At 39.3% G+C, this 20,615-nt stretch overlaps 1 protein-coding gene across 6 annotated transcripts in view; it reads right to left on the bottom strand.

The window, feature by feature from the left end:
- The window catches only part of ZNF608 (zinc finger protein 608), an 81,072-nt gene that overhangs the window by 39,586 nt on the left and 20,871 nt on the right, over window positions 1-20,615 (bottom strand). For all 6 annotated transcript variants that reach the window (XM_075600642.1, XM_075600632.1, XM_075600598.1 and 3 more), the window contains exon 3: window positions 5,516-5,768. In XM_075600642.1, the coding sequence (XP_075456757.1) occupies window positions 5,516-5,768 (253 nt within the window). The remainder of the gene's footprint in view (window positions 1-5,515; window positions 5,769-20,615) is intronic.

The following is a 20,615-nucleotide window of genomic DNA, read 5'->3' as shown; positions in this document are numbered from 1 at the left end:
TCCCTCTCCCTCCCTCTCCCTCCCACCCTCACCCACTATCTCTGTTTTATCTTAACTGCACTATACCTACACCGAAATAACCTATTCTGCTTTCTTCCAGATCTGACTCTCAAGTTTCACACGGGAGACATCAGAAGACAGGTAGGGAACACCTCCCCTCCAGTATAGTACCTTGAGGAACTGCGGATCAGGTAAGATCCCAGGCGGGATTGCTGCTTTTGAAATTGTTAAGAGGGGGCATCCTGACACTGGTTAATGGGTTCAGAAGTCATTAACGTCTGGCTTTTTTTTTTGGTTCGGTTAGTGAGGTCAACACACACACACTGTACTTTTCAAAATAAACCTACGTTTCTATGAAAATGTAAGTTTTTGTTTTTTTGCGGCCCACATATAGATCAAAATAAAACAAAAACACCCAAGAGGCCAATCAGTTAGAGTGAAGGAAATAATGGCAACTTGACATACGATTTCTATCCATTTCTTATTCTACAACTGTATTTACATTGCATTCTGAGATTTTGCAAACCAGGATAGACCTAGAATCTAATGTTTACATGGATTTTACTTTGGCAACACTGCAAAATGAGATCCTGTCACAAGTTACAATTAAGTCAGTGCTCTATTTTCAAGACGAAACACAGTAAAGAGTGAAAGACTTTCAATTATATTGTACAGGATTGCATACATGTACTGTAGCACAAATTGCTACCTCTATACAACAGATTTAAAATGATGACTGGAATTTGTGTTGTTTTGCTCTTTCGACCTTGTCTCAGTTGGCAGCAAAATTGACATGAAAAAAAAAAAAACGGACACCTTTTTTTTTTGTTCATTTACCCAGTGGCATTAACACATTCTGCTCAAATGCGAAGATAGAAACACGTTCAGCCCAGGAATGTGAGAACTGCATGGCATGTAGACAGCATAAAAAATAAAAATAAAAAAAGAAGGCTGCCTCCTGAACAGTTTTCAAACACACATTTTTAGTACAATTCAAATCAGGGCCAGAGAAAAGCTCTAAAGACTGGGAAGTGATTGCAGTAATTATTAGATTTTAATTTTATTCACTTCCTATCAAGCAAAGAAAAACAGTTGATGTTTGTGCAAGTCAACTAACAGTTATGACAACATTAAAAAAAGAACGTGGCTAAAATTCATTGCTATACCACAGCTAGAATTTCAGCAAAATTCCTAATCAATCATTAACATTTGACAATGAATCAGGAGAGAGGTAATGGCTGACATACACATAAGGGATTCAATATTAGTTTTGAACAGAAAATCCCATACACCAATACAAAACACCTTGGGGGACAATTACTAAGCACTACTGTATGGTATCTCACCCCAAGTCCCCATTAACTGCCATAAGAGTCAATGACTGCTCACGCTTTATCTGGGTGCGATACCCCCACATCGTGGCTTTAGTGAATCCCGGCTTCTGCGTTTCTTTACAGTCAACTTTAACACACAAACACGTCGTCTCCACAGCCCACAATGAAAATAATTTAGTGGGAAAGACTTGGCATTTACGCAGTGATCCAGATATGGCTTTAATTGCTCCATACATTCTCACTAAACATTACTCTGCATGAGTAATACACAGATTCTAAATGACATAAAAACACTTTACTGGGACACAAAGGGGTGTTATAGCCAGCAGAAACATAAATATTAACCATGCATTACAGTGCAACTTATGTAACTGAAAAAGTTGGAGCTGGTTAAGGTTTATTTTTCTAAAATGTCAATTGTCACTCCAAAATAAAACGTATTCAAATCAAAGTACTCAACCCTAATGCCATCCATATGCAGTTTTGTATGTGTTAAAATATAGGCCATATCCAACCCATAACAATACTGTACTATATCAAAGGGAAAACACACAAAAACAGCGCCACATGAAACGTATTACACGCACACACACGAGAAAAAACAAATATAACAAATTTCATACATCGTAAAAAAATAGGAAACGGAGACTTGTGATTTGCTTTTATCTGTAATATGACCATTGAGGGGAAAAAAACAACTCATTTATAATGACTTGCTATTGCTTAGACATTCCTCTTTGAAAAACAAACTGGGTAAGTCTAAACATATGCTTCTTTATCTCCCTGAAGGAATAGAGCAAATACAACAGACTGTGACAGGTTGAGTAACAGGTCTCATTTCATAGTAACCACCTCCAGAGTATTAGATTCCCAAGCACAGATCTCTGACAAAAGCAGGCATTAGATTTAGTAGAGGTCGGGGGACCCTTTAAATACAATGTTTTATCTTGCTGCACAGTTTCTCAAGCCTTAATGCTTTCAAGTTCCCTGTGCCCATAAATAGAAGATTGAAGCACAGCTCAGAGCACTGATTCGGTTTAAACCCCCCCCCCCCCATATGACCAGATACAGACCCATTTTAATTAGCCGTAAACAACCAATCTACATAACTTCAAACAGTGCAATTGGTTTTGCACAGATAAAAGTTGTACAGGCAACATCTATGTCTTTCACTGTCTATATAACCAAAGTAATGGAAAACTTACAGCAAGATGCAAAATACCAGGAGGGGTTAATGTTGTGGGAGTTATTAACAGGACCCTTCCTGTACTACACTTTGTTTGCTTTTAGATTGGATATTAAGAACCCAATGAGATGAAAGCAAGCAACAGAAAGAAAGAAAAAAAAACACAGCATTTATTGGAGAATAATGCACATGATAAAAGAAAGCCAGGTGGACAGAGCCTATCCCCCCCCCCCCCCCCACCACACCCCTCCTTTCTAATCCCAGGAAAACTGGATACACATAGCTATACAAAGGAATGTGTGCCCCAAATGTTGAAGCCCAAATGTCATGGACATTCTTTTATGCATCTGTGAACAATTTTGCACAATATTTTCTCGTGCCAATGTACTTTTAAAATGGAATAGATCAAAAAGGAAGGAAACCTAAAACATCCTCAGACAATTTCGCATATGATCTGAAGAATTTAAAAGCCTTCCAAGTCAGACATTTTGTGTCTCAGGCAATAGGGATGCCTTTTTTTAATTTTATTATTATTAATATTAAATAAGCTGTTTGTGAAATGGCAAGTTGCTTGAATTATGGAGACTTCTATGTTCCATTTCAACAGAGCAACAAAAATAGATTTTCACTATTGGGACCATTATTGGAGTGCGATGACTCTACTGTGTTCTGACAAGAGAGACCCAAGTGCATTTTATGGTTTGTACATAAAATAATATCCGAGATTTATTGGTGGTGTCTCAAAAACACCATTCATTTTCTGTAAAAGCCATGGAAAGAAAAAGCTGCTCTCAGTGAGCACGAGAAACTGCATATCATAGGAAATAGAAATGAATGAGACCAGAACTCAAAAAAGTGTTGACATTCAACTACTGTGAACATTTCTCTTGCCAACAGTAAGAGGCCCATTAACCCCCTGTAGAGCCAATGGAGCCAGTAATGCATGCAATACAATGTATTGCAGGCCTCTCTTGACAGAGCAGGGACTAGGACAATAATACAAAAAAAATCTTTCAATTAGTCCATGATATGTAATATTGCTAACTGTTATAGCAGAATAATCTAACCAAAAGTACATTCATTGCAGAGTTCTCAACTGCACTTCCCATTAAACCAGTGTTAACTGCATAGTAGTGTTCCTCAAACATAAAAAAAAATGCTTCTAGCTATAAAAGAGCACATATCAATAATCATTTTGGCCTCAATCTAATGCTAAGCCAATCTCACCACTTGCTGCAACATGGGCACATCTTGTCTCCACTCGGAGTTTTAAGTGTTAGGATATCCTAGACTACAAAGCACAATGGAATATTTGCTTCCAGCACGTCTGTAAATAGGAATGTTCCTGCAAACAAAAAAGGCTTCTCACTTCAATGAAGGTCAGAAGTTTAGTTTATTCAACTGGAATGACTCTTTAGACAGTAAACCTGCTTTCTCTTCACCATGGTAAACAACTACTTATCACTACACTGGTTAGCATAAGACAATAGACAAAGCAGAAGGTTAAATCCATTTTTATTAACTCATGCCTGAAAAAGACCAGACGCTCATTGTGCACATTAATGCCACTGGTCTATGGTTGGACATGAGCAGGAACGGTGTGCTCTAGAAAATAGGACAATATAATGACCACATCTCATTCATTCATTTATTTAGGGAAGGGGAATAACTAGGGGAGAACATATAGAAGGCACTAAATCTGACTAATGATTTTCATACTTTACAATGATACATCGTAAAGCAATTTCAAAATCAGTCTTCTCCTCGGATAGTACCTATTACAAAGTATGATAGCTAAAATGACACATGGTACAGCAATTGGAAGTAATGACAACATAAATTAGTGTTCACCCAAAAGGTGTTTAAAGCTGCAGTTCAAGCAGCCATTTAAAAAATATATATATATATATATATATATATATAGATCGATCCGTTCTCCTGTAATCAATTGCTTGCTCAGGGTTATTTAATTCAGTTCTTGCACAGCATTGTGGGTAATGTAGTCCAGCAATATTATGTGACTGAGCAGTTACTAGATACAATTGGTGCATAGCTAGAGTGGGCGGGGTTCAAGAGCCAGAGTCTATCAGAAGGGGAAGGGGCTGTCATTTTGGAAATTCTTCCTACATTAGCAACATTAAAAATATCTTTTTTTAAATGCTACAAGTATTTTCTCACAGTACAAAACTGATTTATTTAAAAAAAAAAAAAAAAACACATGTAACATTGCTTGAACTGCTGCTTTAATAGCTGAAGCCTAAAATACATCATACTTTATCATTACGTTCCACTAAAGACCTATTTGCCTCTCAAGCACTTGTAAAACTGTGGCGCTTTATTTCTTTGTTGAAATATTGTCATCAACATTCTGCGTTTAATACAGTATACAGGGAATAATGTCTGCAGATGAAAATGATTTTCCAAATACAAATTATCCCCCGAGCAGAGATATTTAATATCTAGATTAATTTCTGGAAGCTAGCTCTATTTTATAAGCAATAAATCCATTCAGTGTCAAATGTGTCAGTAATGTACTGGTCCTCAAAGTATTGCTGCCTCCTTTCACAATAATGTAGTCACAGTTACATTTGGTGCATTAAAGATGAACAGAATGTTAAACCATAACACAAATCCATATTGCTTAGCCTGTTCTACGCTACAATTCTATCACACCTAAATGTGTGCTCAGAGAGCACATTATTTGCATACATTGATGCTAAGCTGTGAAAAGGTTTCAGCAAACGCCAAGGAAAATCCCAATAGGAAAACATACAAGACCTTTAAAAGCAGCAGTACAGTGGCTATTGAAACACTATATTTCTTTTTCTAAATACTGAAGGATAAGAAAAAAAAAATCACCATTCAAATAATTTCTATGGATTAGACTAGTAACCACCACACACAATAAAATGTCAATTTATCACACTAATAAAACAAAAAAAAAACACACAACATTTTCCAAGTTCAAAGGAGTATGTAAAATTCAAAAATGTACCTTCTTCAGTTTCATGCCAGACAATCCCTTCCAAGTTGACACTCGTGCCAGGCTCACAAGGTCCAAGGCATTCTGGTTCCGTGACTACTCCAACATCACATGTGTTTACACCCACTGACCGAGTTCGTACCAAAAGTTGCTCCACGGGTGCTGCGATAGTTGATGAAGAAGAAAAGTATGATGGCAGGATCTGAGGTGAGATGCTGCTGGAAACTGGTGGTGGAGGGGCAGGCACTGTAAACAGGGGGTCAACCTGGAAAAACAGACAAGCTTATTGCAAGATTCCTGATACCAAATCGTCTTTATGCACAAAGTCATACAGGTTACTACTATACTACATGTCATGACTTTCTGGAAACAATAAAAACATTGCAATGACACACTATCCATCTCTTTTAGTCAACTGGCTACTATGTATACCTTTCATAACTGAACCACTTTGATCCCACTACTCAATGAAAGTTGGAGATACAACACAGTATTCATAATTATTTCACAGCAACTGCTACAAATGCCATGCAACAAACGGGAGCTCCCAGTTGTTAAACAGAAAGACGTCTACACATCTTTTGCACCCCTAACTGGATCTTAAGCCCCAATGGTTTCCAAATGTCTTCAGAATATCCCACACTGAGCAAGCCAAACAAATCATCCTAACTAGGGACAAAATCCCCAAACAAAATATTAAAAACCACAAACCAAGGTGGTCATTATTGATTGGTTAAGACAATTGAGGTATACTTTTCAAAGTAATTTTTATAAAAACCAGACTGACATAGTGTGCGCCTCCTTATATATATGTGTAAAATATCCTTGTGAGCCTTACCGTAAAAACGAATCCAGTATGTAGGCTACTGCTAACAAACCACCCTACTAGTTGCAATGTATTCACATTAGTGGTAGTACTATTGTAATTATGTACAAAGTTTATTACATTAACACTTTGATTCCTTTTAACAGGTGTTAAACCTCTATCACATTAGTAAAGATGCGTTTCAGGTACTAAGTGAGACCATAATAGCATGGATTTGTAAATCCAAATATAGAACATAATCTCAATCTTCTGAACAGTCGGTCCGTATTAGTTGTTTCACAAGATACACAGATAAATTAACACACAAGCCTTATTGCAAAATCTTAATAACCAACATTACGGTTTCTTTTTTTTAAATGGCCAGTTAGGAAGCAATAACCATATTTAATCTTGTCCCAACATTTTTCCCAAGCTAGAAAAATATTGGAGTATTTCACAATGCAGTACGTAATCCAAAAGAAAGGAAGAATCTTTACAAACACACTACACCATCAAACTGGGACTTTTAAGCACCATCGCTGTGTTGCACAACAGTCTTTCATAGAACACTTCTTTTGTAAATAGAACACATTGGAAAAAAATAATTTAAAAGGTTTTTCTTTCCCTTCCTACATAATAAATACACAGTCCTTTGCTATATGCATAATGGCCTCTCTAAACAATGTGGAATCAGAGAAAGGAGCTGGTCATTACACAGCTGAGGCAGTCAGCTGTGTCGGCTTCTTGTTTATAAAAGCTCAGTAGCTCTTATCTCCTCAGTATGCATTTCGGAAAATCACAAAGTGGTGTTCCTTTGGAAGATAAAAACCAAGATCACATTTAGCACTTAACGGTAGAAGAGCTGAATAACCTGCAATAACAACATATTTATTTTTATTCTTTTATCATCCATTATTTGTTCATCATGGGAAAAGAAAAATAATATTAAGAAAAAAGGAATCTGATCAGTATATTTCACTGTATGAGGCTTTATGTAAATGCTTCTTAGAGCATATGAACTTGGAATGTTGATGACTTTTCTCAAAATCATCTTGCCAAAGGGAAAGGCAAAAGCTAAGGAGGGAAAAGATTCATTTTAAATGGATGTCAAATGTAGAACTCCAAATCTGCTGGAGGACCCTGCAACCCAATGCACAATAAATGTTAGACACCAGAAGCCAAGTGCTTAAGTCAGTAGGTACCTATTTTTCACCAGCTCAATTAAAAACCTCAAAAACAATATACATAAATATATCAGAATTATTAATAATATTATGCTACTGCACCGACACACTTTATTCGAGCAAATACCCAGTATGTACCTGGCAGATACCTGGAATGCGCCGCTCCTCACCTCTGACAAGCCCCGTTGTGTTTGCCTTCCCAGCCTGGGTTCATGCCTGGCTGACGGGCGGCTGATCTGTTAATTGATAATGATTAGGATTTAATAGGCTGCAATGCTTCGCGTGTCTACCAGATGGCATAAATTCATGAATTGTAATGCAGTATATATATATATATATACTGTGCAGTATTGCAGCCAGCGGGAATAAAATGCTTCAATCCCTGCCTGGAAAATAACCCAATGCACTCGGGCAGAAAACAGTCACAAACCTCAATACACCCGGGTATACCCGAATTCGTGGGACTAGCTGAGCTCGAATAAAGTGTGTCGCCAGTGTATAATGCATTGAGACACATGCAAAAAGGATTATGCTACCCAGTGGTTAATTAAAATGTGTTTTAAGGAAAAATTAGGAATAATAAAAAAAAAAAAAAAATCCTTGATATTTTAAGCAATGACATTTAGCTGGTTTTAAATTATTTTTGTAACATGTCCATTTAACACCTTCCAAATGTTGGTCGTTACACCTTGCCACGCAACCAGGAATACTACTAGTAATTAGAATATTGTACGGTTTGTTGAGGAATCATTCCATTGGGATAAAAATGACGCTACAGCAATTCTGTCTGAAGTAGAAAGAGCCTTTAAAAAATGGTCAAAGGCAACCAATTAAAAAAAAAATCCCAACAGTCTTGCCCCCGATTTCAAATATATAATACAGCTTTTGTGCAACAGGCGTGATAATAAGAGGTTAATGTCTTCACATTTCTATAACATTAGTAAACCATTCAGCAATGGGGTCACAATCATCAATGCATTGCATGTCACAACTAACCATGTGTTTGTATGGCTTCAGGAAGTCTTTGAGTAGGTTAAAACCAGACAGATGACAATTCTAAATTGTAACCATTGGGCATGATATGCAATGTACAATACACAAAGAATGTGATGAACAATAGTTTGGACAGTATATATCTTGCTTTATGTACTATCTATGATGGGTAGGTTACCTATACAGACATGTACAAAAGAAATTCTCTATTACAGGTTAATCATGAAATGTATGCCATTAGGGTCTTGGTAAATATCTCGTGCAAGAGAGCATTGTTGTACTATTTTTAATCCAGGCTGTACTAATTTTAAGTGGACTGTAATATCATAAACTTAATGTAAATGAAACACAAATAAGTCTGTTTTAGATATGTGTTGTGTGTAATTATTATTGCTTTGCCTAAAATGTTCGCAAAAACCCAAATGATGTAACCTAGAAGAGAAAGAGAGCAGGAAGGCAACCATCACCAGTGGAAAAAACGCACACAAGTCTAACAGCTGGCCGTGGCAGCGTGTCAAACCAAGGAAAGTTAATGTAAAAAACAGCCTCTTTGTAGTCTCTCGCTGTTATTTTTTGTTGACGATTGCCAGGTGTTGATGTATGCGGAGTGGTAGCCAAGCAATTCATCACACGATAGTCGATTTCAAATAATAATAATAAATATACATACACAATATATGTATAATATATGTGTCCTTTTTTTACTTTTCTGTCACATATAAATATAGACTATTGGAAAAACCTTAAAGTATCAAACAGTGAGTGGGTTTACTGGCTCATTCACTTCTTTAACCCAGGCTGCACTGAAAAAACTGTGAAATACAGCAGGCATAAACTTATAGGGGTCCATGTTAAAATGGATAAGCAGTAAAGAGTGACACACTGTGCTCATTTGCATGCCATTACCCATAATACCTGGCTGCAGTGGAAGCATTGTATGCTAAGAGATAATGGGGAAAGTCAGGGTTGCAGACCTGTCTGAGACATGTGAATGTGCTCACAACTAGTATTTTTATTTGCAGAACTTAACTACAAGTCAACAGAATAGGCAGTGTCTTGGACCAGGAATCTCTTTACACAGAAGCATGTTGGGAACCAAAGAGGAAAAGTAATGGTGCCGCATAAATTGTTGCTTTATTACCTTTTGAAGTGAAACTTGTTGGCTTACGGTGTGTCTTACAACTCTGCCTCTCTAAGGCCTCGTTCAGGGTGCTGGCTTCGGAGGGAGGGCGTGCTGCCGTGCGTGCTGCCGTGCGTGCTGCCGTGAGAAACAAAGTATTCAATTTGAATACTGGTTGTCAGGGTAGCAAATGCCCTGTCTCCGAAGCCAGGAGTTGAAGCTGGCTACAGTTTCAAGAAACGAAAATTTCGTTTTTAGGAGCTGCAGCAGCGTCACAGGGACCTAGGCAGCCAATGAAATCATTCTTGAGAATGATTTCATGACTGCAACCTCGATACTTTACCTGCCGTGTGTAACCCCGCCCCCTCCTCAACGCTGAAAAGTCTGCTGGGGATAAACACAGATCGCCCAGCAAACTGCTGCACTGCCGCCCTCCCACCCTCCCTCCAACTCCTGCAGCTGGCACCCTGAACGAGGCCTTACCCTAGGAGAATTTTGTAACACAATTTAGAAACGGATGTGAGGGACTGCGCATGTGCTGAATTTGATCGGCTCACTGGAAGCATAGTACCCCTGCCTATATCTGGCTCCCCGGGAGCACTGCCGCAGCGTCTGTCTCCCCGGGGCGGGGTGTGAGTTGGGAGCAGGGCCAAGGTCCCGGAACACACACACGCTTCTGCATGTGGCTGGAGCTGCACGACTACGGCCCGACCCCAAGGATCACAGTACTGCTACGTCTGACTGCCTGCACCACCAGCCCGCAGCTGCATGAGAACGCGCAGAGCCTCACCATTCTGAGTGGCTGCTCCGACATGCTGATCCTCGGACTGGTGACTGCGGAGGACACAGTGTCAGGGGGGTGGCTTGATGTCACCCATGCCGCGCTATTACCCACAGAGACTGAGCTACTGCACAATGTTCTGTTATACCCCCAAACACACACACACACACACACACAAAAACACAGATACAGACACTTAAGAAACCACTCAATGCCTTATACCTCCTACTGGCAATGTGTGTGTGCGGCTGTATATACATGTATAACAAGGTAACGTTAATTTAATTAAACACTTCACATTTTTTTTTCCTGTTTCAAACAATGCATACTTCTTGAACTGTACTTTTTTTTAGAGATCTACTGTATACCTATTTAGGGAAACAACAGTGTAGTAATTCTGAGGTTAGTGTGATTAGGTGTAAATATTACAACCTAACAATCTGAAATGAAATATATGTTCATTGAAGTCAAATCCTTTTTGGCATGTGAAATAGAAATAAATACATTTAAAAAAAAAGTTAAAGCCTACGTTTAACACGATGCCCTAAAAGATGAGAAAGCTGGTGCAACTCCCCAACCCCAATCGGAAAAGTACATTTTCACAGAATTCATGAAAAAAAAATATTAGTAATATTAATACACCAGAACCATGAACAATTTTTTTTTTTTTTTAATAATTACACTGAAACATTATTTGCAGATACAGCATACCTCATCTGGTAAAAAAAAAAAAAAACACGAGCTGTCAGAAGAAAAATAAAATACATAGTTATACCTAAAACATAAAAAATAAGATCATTAAAACGGCAAACATTAAATGCTAATGAAGGACGCATGGTTTTAAAGGCCTGTGGAACAAACGTTTCCAAGCCACATAATTATCTGGAGATACGCTAATCACTGTGTGATCATATTTGCTGCAGGGAGAAAATTTTAAAGATATCACAGTTTTCCAAAGACGGATAAAAATACCGTTGATAGAAACTGACAAAATCATGAAATGCCTCTGGCTTTTTTTTTATCAAAGTATGTAGACACGCATAAAATCCTTTGAAGAAATGATACTGTAGTTTATCGAGTATGATTTATAAGCAACACTGATTTAGCTGCAGGATAACTCCGCTGTCTAATTATTAGTAGTCAGACAACAGCTATGTGAACACATCAATTATGGGCCACTGCCAAAAACCCTCGAGATCTGAAAGATTAACAGCCAATCCTCTGTTTTACAAGCTTACATCATAAAGAATATTAATAAGAGGAGGGGTAATGTGAAGGATTGTCAGAGTAATTCAACCACTAAAAACAAGGCACTCTCCCTCCTTCAGGTCTTCTGTCCAACAAAGAACTGCCTCAGCTGTGAAGTGGGAGCGTTGCCAATAGTACTGAAGTGTTTTTCACGGGCATGTGGGAAGTTGTAAAAAAAGGTCTGCACATTTAGTGAGCAACATTTTTGTGCACTTTGTGTTAATTAACAACATTACCTAGTTTTAAAAAAAAAATACATTTTATTTCACAAAAAAATTATACATTAAATAAGTTATGGCAAGTATATATAAAAAAAAAAGTATATAATAAAAAAAAAAAAAAAAAATCACAAAAACCTTCTCCCGTACAATGTACAGCAAATAAAAACACTGCTTGTGCGCACCATTCACATGTCTCAGACAGGTCGGCAACCTTATTCTGACAAAACAAATGCAAAAAAACAAATATAAAACACAGGAAACAGTTTGTATACCAGCTGATTAAAAAAGGAAAAAAAAACCTAAGTTACAGGCTAGCAAAATAGTCCATACCTGTCGATTGAATGCTATTGCCATTGCCTTGCACGCTAAAAAAGGTGCAATACTGTTAATTTGCAGGGAGGGGGGGGGGAATACTAAAATTCATGTCAACATTTTCTTATACAAATGGAATCATACTTGAAGCAAACACTTGGCTATTTCGGTTTCTCTAGAGATAAAGCCGTTTTGTTTTTGTTTTTTCACGGAGCCTTTGGTTGGAGAAGTTTTTGTCAATCAAGTATTTATTCAACCTTTAGCCAACCTTGTCACTGTTACAGGGCCAATATACTGCAGATAAGGAGGAATGAGAAGGGCTTTACATGAAAAAGCTCCTGTTCAACACATGTCATTAGAACACAAAAGAGAGGCGCGCTAGAGGGATCAACTTCCCATGATTCCGAGCACCACGTTTACAAACCAACTTGAAATAGGATTTTAAAATACTCAGAGGCCTGATTTTTGTTAAAAAATAAAAATATGGCAACATCACCTAGATTTAATTCCTTAAAACATGTCACTGCCATTGGTTCAATGTGGTCCCAAGAGGGATTGCACCGTCACTGGAAAGTGTAGTTATTGAAAGCTCATTTAAAAATATTCGCTGTAACTCATATTCTTACTGGATCGACCTAAAAATAATACACGGGTGACCCTTCACTTTTATAGATATACAAAAATATATTGGAACAGTTGGTTGATCCATTTATCAAAAGAAAGCAGCTGCACTTACTAAGGAAAATAGTCACCTAATCCAAAAAGACAAACCGCTAAATTAAAAATAAAAACTTCATACTCTTCTCACTCTTTTTCAGGCCGTGAAATTCTTTGGGAGGTTGACCATCCTTTTTTTTTTTTGCAGGCAGACACCAAGAAAGCATCAGGTGTTGATCTAATCAAACTTGAAGTTGGAAACGGTGATGTAGCAAGTAATGCTTTGTGATGTGTTAAATAATGCCATATGCCAATCAGTTCAGGTTCTGTGTAAAACCTATAAAAAATTAAACGCCTTCTGTTTCCCACAACCCCAAATGACGTAAAGAACACCGAATAAAAAAAAAATTGTCTTCTTAAAATGAAACAAACGCATTACAAATATCTTATATGGATTTAGCTGTTCGACACCGACATATTTGAAGAAGTGTCATACTTTAGCCTCGTTGTTACTAATATTTACTTTTTCAGCATTGCAGGGACAAGACGCTATGGACGGATTTTTCAAAATTCTGATAAGATGTCATCAGAGCTCGATTCGCGTTAAATGACAGTCAATGGCAGCTGATGTCAGTCAATAACCTCTTCCCGGAGCTTGGAGAATCCCCCTTATAGTAAGTAAACAGTGGTCTCGTTTTATAGCAAATACAATATATGAAGATAATTGGACAGTAGCATTTAACTCCATGTTGCAAAGTAATTGTAGTTACAGCAATATCAGTAAGCTGTGAAGAAGCTGCAACAAATGGAAATATTTACAGAAATTCTATAAACAATATACGTTTTCCGAGTTTAGGCCTGAAAATGACTGCAACGTGATTTTTGACTTTGCATATATAACTACTACATTACCATAGTCAAATGCACTGCGTGCAACAGGTGTAACCAACATTAGTGCCACTGTGGTGTGCTGCCGCGGATCAAATAGCGCAGAAGCCGCACACCCTTCTCGTAAGCGGCTAATAAAACAATGCCCGCTTCTCCTGCTCTGGCGTCTGCATCAGTACGCCACAGTTGTGATAATGTTGACTACATCTGTATGCCTTTAGGAGAGCAACATTTGTGTGTCAACCTACATGTTGAGGGGAAAAAATGTTGACAGGAATTGCTTAACGAACATGTTATAATGGGATGCATTCTTGTTTCTCTGAAAGTAAAATGTATTTTACTTTGGAGTGTTCAAAAATAAAATAAAAACCACCAACTGACAGGTGGTATAAAGACATGTGCTAAAGTGATTTGTGTCAGATGCAAGAAATGTGACAAATATCTCATGCAAGCACTGAAGGACAGAACGTTTTTTCCTAACGCTGCATTACTTTAATGGAGTCAACTCCATGTATAGGTGGCTCTGACCCTTTGTACAAAGAAGTGGAATTGATTTGGGATGAATTATTGTTTATTTAGCATTTACAAGGGTAAGGAGAGACTATTGGGTACACTTCATTCAATGTCTCTAAAATATTTGCTTATGAATATTGAAGATTTACAACTGCTTTTTCCAGCAAACCTCTCATCCCAATAATCTGAACTACACGACATTACAGATGTCAAAGGAATTAAGCAAACCATAGTTAAAATGTAACCCATTTGTGAAGGAGTAAAATATTAATCAAGCCAATGGGTTGAAGGCTTAATAGCACTGAAAGAGTTAAATGGTCGGTATTCTGATATCAGGCTACAAATGCAAGATGAAAAACTATTCCTTTGATCTTCAAAGCAAAAAGTAAGAGGAAACAACAGACAGCAGGCGCCTACAACAGTAACCCAAACATATGACTTTCTGAATCTCTACACAAGAATCTCTACACAAACAGCCTGATGGATTAGAATATCGACTGACTGATTAATTCTGAAATATTGATTTATGGCTTACATATATATATACACATACATACATACATACATACATATATACACATATATATATATATATATATATATATATATATATATATATATATATATATATATACACACATACATATACATATATATATACATATATACATACACACACACACACACACACACATATATAATATATATATATTAGGTTTCCAACTTTCCTGCCACCTTTAAACAAAAGCAGTTTAAGGTAAAACATTTTGGGGGAACGTCTGGTTTTAGCTATAGTTATTAAGATCTTTGTATGGAGAAACTCCCTGCTATGAATCCACAAATTATAACACTTTTGTGTCTATGAAACAAAACTGAACCAAGTATTATTTAGAAGATAATGGGCAGGTATATGCCCTGGCTTTACTGGTATAGAGCACACATTCCACATGTAGCACAACACCTGCAGTGGCTAAAGCACATATACATATATATATACACACACACACATATATATATATATACATACAATAAAATGAAAAAGAAAAACAAGTCTCCCTCATAAGCAGAGTCACAATAAAGATGAGTAAATAATCTGTTTGTAAATCTGATTTATATGCTAAAACGCATAGAGCCTTCTCTGTATTTTCCCCTAGCAACATCACAACGCCAGAGGTTGACTACTGAAAAGGAAACCATTATGTAGGACCAAGGCTGTAATAGATAAAGAACATTTATGAACACATTCACGTCTCAGGGAAGTCATTTAACCTGCCCAACTCCCTCCCCCACTGCAGCCAGGGAATTTGGAGCAATGACACACAAATGAGCACTTCACTGTGGGTCACTTTCTCCTTCGTATACCACTTTAACCCACGTTAAGATTCAAGCTTATGCCTGTTGTACAACACAGATTTTAAAGCAAAGCACAGATCAAAGACGTGCATGGCCAGTATACCTACTCACTGGTTGCCGACCTTGGATTGTGTAAAGCTAGCAGTGGCTACAAACCCGTTACACAAAAGTAGTTATGGCGAGTAGGAGGACAAACCCCCCCTTTATCATACAGCACTTTGAGTGGTCATTTGCATGTCATTACCCAGAATCCCTGGCTGCAGCACTGTATTATGCTGTGAGTGTATGGGACAGGGCATGAGGGGTTCTTAATAAAGTAAAATAAATAAATAAAGGAAAGTTCATCTTTTCCCTGCACATCATTATATTACCAAGTATTTATACTGGGAAATGAAAGATGAGAAGTAAAACAATTAACAATAACATAATAGAAAAGATTATAAAAGGACTGTAGTTTCCCATCTTAATTATCCCTATTTTTTTTTTTTAAGAAAATTAAGCGATTAAGCCAGTCCTAAATTAGAAAATGGATTAACTGCACAATAGTTATTTTTTTTTCTACAATCCTAAAATTAACCTAGTAATGTAATTCTCCATCATAAAAATATAATCGCCTGAAGCTTTCTGCTGCACACGTTTTGAAACTACTTCTCATTCCAGAAAAGCAACAGTCTGATTATTATTTTTTCCTGGAAAAGATTAAAGAATGATTCACTCTTAGGTCGAAATGTAGATAAAGGCAGATTTATTATTGAAGTTGAATACATAGTTTTCATCTAAAATAATGTTTTTAAATTGTTGCATAATGATGTATTTTATGCTGTAAAATGGTTGACATGTTTTTGCAAGCCATTTCCATGTAGCAACTGAAATATGCTATAGAGATAGATATGTATATATATATTTTTTTTTTTTTTTACACAAAATCTTAATGTGTTCTGTCTGTTGACAGACAAGATAAATAATGCATTAGAATTGCAGGTGTGTGCGGTAAGTAGCTGATGTGTTTATTTTGATTATACATCCAAAATTATTGGAGACTGTCATATCTGTCCTAATGAGAAATCCACAAGCAACATTCAACGCATTGGAAGTATGGATAAAAACAACTTCTGACAAATGTTCACCATCCAGATTCTAGAAAAAGGCACATTGCTTTTTATTATATGGCTGATTATATTGTAGAAGTGTATTGAATCCCACCATTTTACTATTGGCATGAACATCAAATATCAACTGGATTCATATGAATCTAAAACAAAAAGTGTATGATAGATATAGATAGATAGGATAGATAGGATAGATACACACATCTTATCCACCACAAGTTATCGAATTGTGGTGAAACCTACCCAACCTTAAAATTGCAAAGCCAGTGCAACCAGCCTCACACATTGATGAGACCCAAAAAGTCAAAACAGTTGTCTGCGAGTAGGTTTACTGGCTATGCATCAAAACCCAGGCTGTGCTGAAAGCTGTGTAAGGCTGCACTACTAGTAAGGGCCCCGACGATGCAACCGCCACCCGTTGCTGTTGTAATAGCGATTCCTGCTTATAGTGCAGGAGTATAAAGGAAGTTGATCCAAGAGGGATCAGAAAGAACACACACACACACACACACACACACACACACACACACACACTATAGTTTCATGGGGCATATTTGGTGAACAGAATGAATCCTGCAGATAATTATACTGCTATGGCTATCTTATAGACAATTGGATCAGTTTCCATTAAAAAAAAAAAATACAATTTTATTACATCAATTATTGAGTGACACGGTGATATATATGTACAGTGAAATAATTATTTCAAAATAAAATCCCCGTAGAGAAGTTTGAGTAGTATTGAAGACTGGGATAGTTCTAATAAACCGGACTTGTCAAAGTATACTTTAATATGTATGTCCAATTTAATTATATCAGGATGGCTACTCAGAGATCATATATAAAGCGTGGTGTATACATGCTGTATTCCCAATATATAGGGACAAGATTATGCTAGCTTTAATAATTACCTTATAGGTAGGGTGACCACCCGTCCCCCTTTTGCCGGTACAGTCCCGGTTTTTCGGGAGCTGTACCGGTTTTCTGTGTGTACCGGAAATGTCCCGGATTTTCCTCACTGTGTCCCCATTTTTTTTTTTGTCGCCGGCGGTGCGCGAGTAAGCTGCGGTGCACTGTGCGCGAGTCTGCGGCGGCGCGGAGGAGGAGACTGCAGAAGCCCGGCTGGTAAGTATTTTTATTTTTTTTAATGCCAACCCCCCCCCCGGCAGTTTCCTACCTTGTTGGCCAATCCCCAGCGTCCCGGCATTAAGCCCCGCCCCCCGGCATCATCCTTCACCAAGGACCGGCATGTGGAATGGATGGAAGGCAAGGGTGCCTGGGGGCGGGGCTTCCGCTTCCTGCGGCAGAGCACACGTGGTGTGTGTCTCTGCCCACGGCTCCTGGCTCTTCTGCGCGGTGTTTCCCCCCCTCTGCCCGCCCGGGGGGATAGGAGGTGGGTTTTTTATCCTTTGCCTCCTGTCTTGGCGCTCCCTCCCCCCCCCCCCCGTCCCCTTGGTTCGGGAGATGGGCGCGGGGGCTGGCAGTGGTGGCTGCGCGGTGTTCCCCCATTCTGCCCCGGGAGCCCGTGGCTGCCCTCCGGGGGAGGGGGGGCGGCAGTTTACCTTTGTGTCCCGGCGCTCCTATCCCTCCCCCCTAAATGCGGGGGTGGGTGCAGGGGGAGGCGGAGAGCCACCTGCTCGTGGCTGCCTCTGTCAGTACTCCAGTGTGTGTGTGTGTGTGTGTGTGTGTGTGTGTGTGTGTGTGTGTGTGTACCAGTGTCTGTGTGTGTGTGTACCAGTGTGTGTGTGTGTGTGTGTGTGTACCAGTGTGTGTGTGTGTGTGTGTGTGTGTGTGTACCAGTGTCTGTGTGTGTACCTGTGTGTGTGTGTACCAGTGTGTGTGTGTGTGTACCAGTGTGTGTGTGTGTGTGTGTGAGTGTGTGTGTGTGTGTGTACCAGTGTGTATGTGTGTGTGTGTACCAGTGTGTGTGTGTGTGTGTGTGTGTACCAGTGTGTGTGTGTGTACCAGTGTGTGTGTGTGTGTGTGTGTGTGTGTACCAGTGTGTGTGTGTGTGTGTGTACCAGTGTGTGTGTGTGTACCAGTATGTGTGTGTACCAGTGTGTGTGTGTGTGTGTGTGTGTGTGTGTGTGTGTTTACCCGTGTCTGTCTCTCCCTCACCCTCCCCCTCCCTCTCTGTCCCTCTCCCTCTCTGTCTCTCTCTCTCTCTCACCCACTCTCGGTCTCTCTCACCCACTCTCGGTCTCTCTCACCCACTCTCGGTCTCTCTCACCCACTCTCTGTCTCTCTCACCCACTCTCTGTCTCTCTCACCCACTCTCTGTCTCTCTCACCCACTCTCTGTCTCTCTCACCCACTCTCTGTCTCTCTCACCCACTCTCTGTCTCTCTCACCCACTCTCTGTCTCTCTCACCCACTCTCTGTCTCTCTCACCCACTCTCTGTCTCTCTCACCCACTCTCTCTCTGTCTCTCTCACCCTCTCTCTCTCTCTGTCTCTCTCACCCTCTCTCTCTCTGTCTCTCTCACCCTCTCTCTCTCTGTCTCTCTCACCCTCTCTCTCTCACCCTCTCTCTCTCACCATCTCTCACACCCTCTCTCTCTCTGTCTCTCTCTCTCTCTGTCTCTCTCACCCTCTCTCTCTCTCACCCTCTCTCTCTCTCACCCTCTCTCACCCTCTCTGTCTCTCTCACCCTCTCTGTCTCTCTCACCCTCTCTGTCTCTCTCACCCTCTCTGTCTCTCTCACCCTCTCTGTCTCTCTCACCCTCTCTGTCTCTCTCACCCTCTCTGTCTCTCTCACCCTCTCTGTCTCTCTCACCCTCTCTGTCTCTCTCACCCTCTCTGTCTCTCTCACCCTCTCTGTCTCTCTCACCCTCTCTGTCTCTCTCACCCTCTCTGTCTCTCTCACCCTCTCTGTCTCTCTCACCCTCTCTGTCTCTGTCTCTCTCACCCTCCCTGTCTTATTTTAACTGCCGTATACCTACACCGAAGTAACCTACCCTTCTTTCTTCCAGATCTGACTCAAGTTTCACACGGGAGACCTCGAAAGACTGGTAGGGAACACCTCCCCTCCAGTATAGTACCTTGAGGGACTGCGGATCAGGTAAGATCCCAGGCGGGATTGCTGCTTTAGAAATTGTGAAAAGGGGGCATCCATATCTCCTGAATGCTGCAATGCAGTGGAAGTGTAAGCAATTGACTTAAGGTAAAGGTGTGCTAGCTAATTTAAAACAGCATGCTGTGTCTACTACAGAATGGATTAAACGGTCACGGAGACCAGGAGAGACTGAGAAGAAATAACACTAGTATACGAGCCGTAATCTGCAGGCTTGATGTCGCAACTCCCGTGACGTCCTACATCGACGCGCGTTTCGCGAGCTGACCTCGCTTCTTCATGGGGGAGGAGTCCAGTAAAATGATCCATGAGGTGAGTATTTAAGCATCATAGAAATGGAGGCACGGTTATCTGTTCGCCAATAGAAACAGATAGCAGTTTAAGAGCCAGAGGCTCAGGATACCGGACCGAATTGTGTAAACAAAGGCGTATGACAGATCGGGTGAACTTGGTAAGGCTACGGCCATTCTGAGAGATCATCCTAGTGACGCTCGATATAAGCAGGTAAATTTGAACACGATGGGCCTAAACAACTATATCATTACGATGATATGTTGTTTGTAACAGTAAGGGGATCCGATATAACATAATATAGTGTGGTTAAACTAAGTACATGTAGTAAGTGTGGTGTAGGAGTTTAACTGTAATCTGAAGTGATCTGCCCCTATTGGTCAATACAAATCATGGTGATATTTAAACTATATACCTGGATCCCTTAAATTCCCATGGAAAATAAATTACGTTATTATTAAGAAACCTCCGAGTGATTAGTAATAGGTGTAATGAATAAATATATATAATATATGAAATATATTATAAATATTGTGAGGTTGACATTAGGGGATGTCCTAGTGATG

The sequence above is a fragment of the Ascaphus truei genome, chromosome 1, assembly GCF_040206685.1.
Source record: "Ascaphus truei isolate aAscTru1 chromosome 1, aAscTru1.hap1, whole genome shotgun sequence".
NCBI classification, from domain to species: domain Eukaryota; kingdom Metazoa; phylum Chordata; class Amphibia; order Anura; family Ascaphidae; genus Ascaphus; species Ascaphus truei.
Note: the sequence above shows the minus strand (reverse complement) of the source record. Positions and strands in the feature narration are given on the sequence as shown.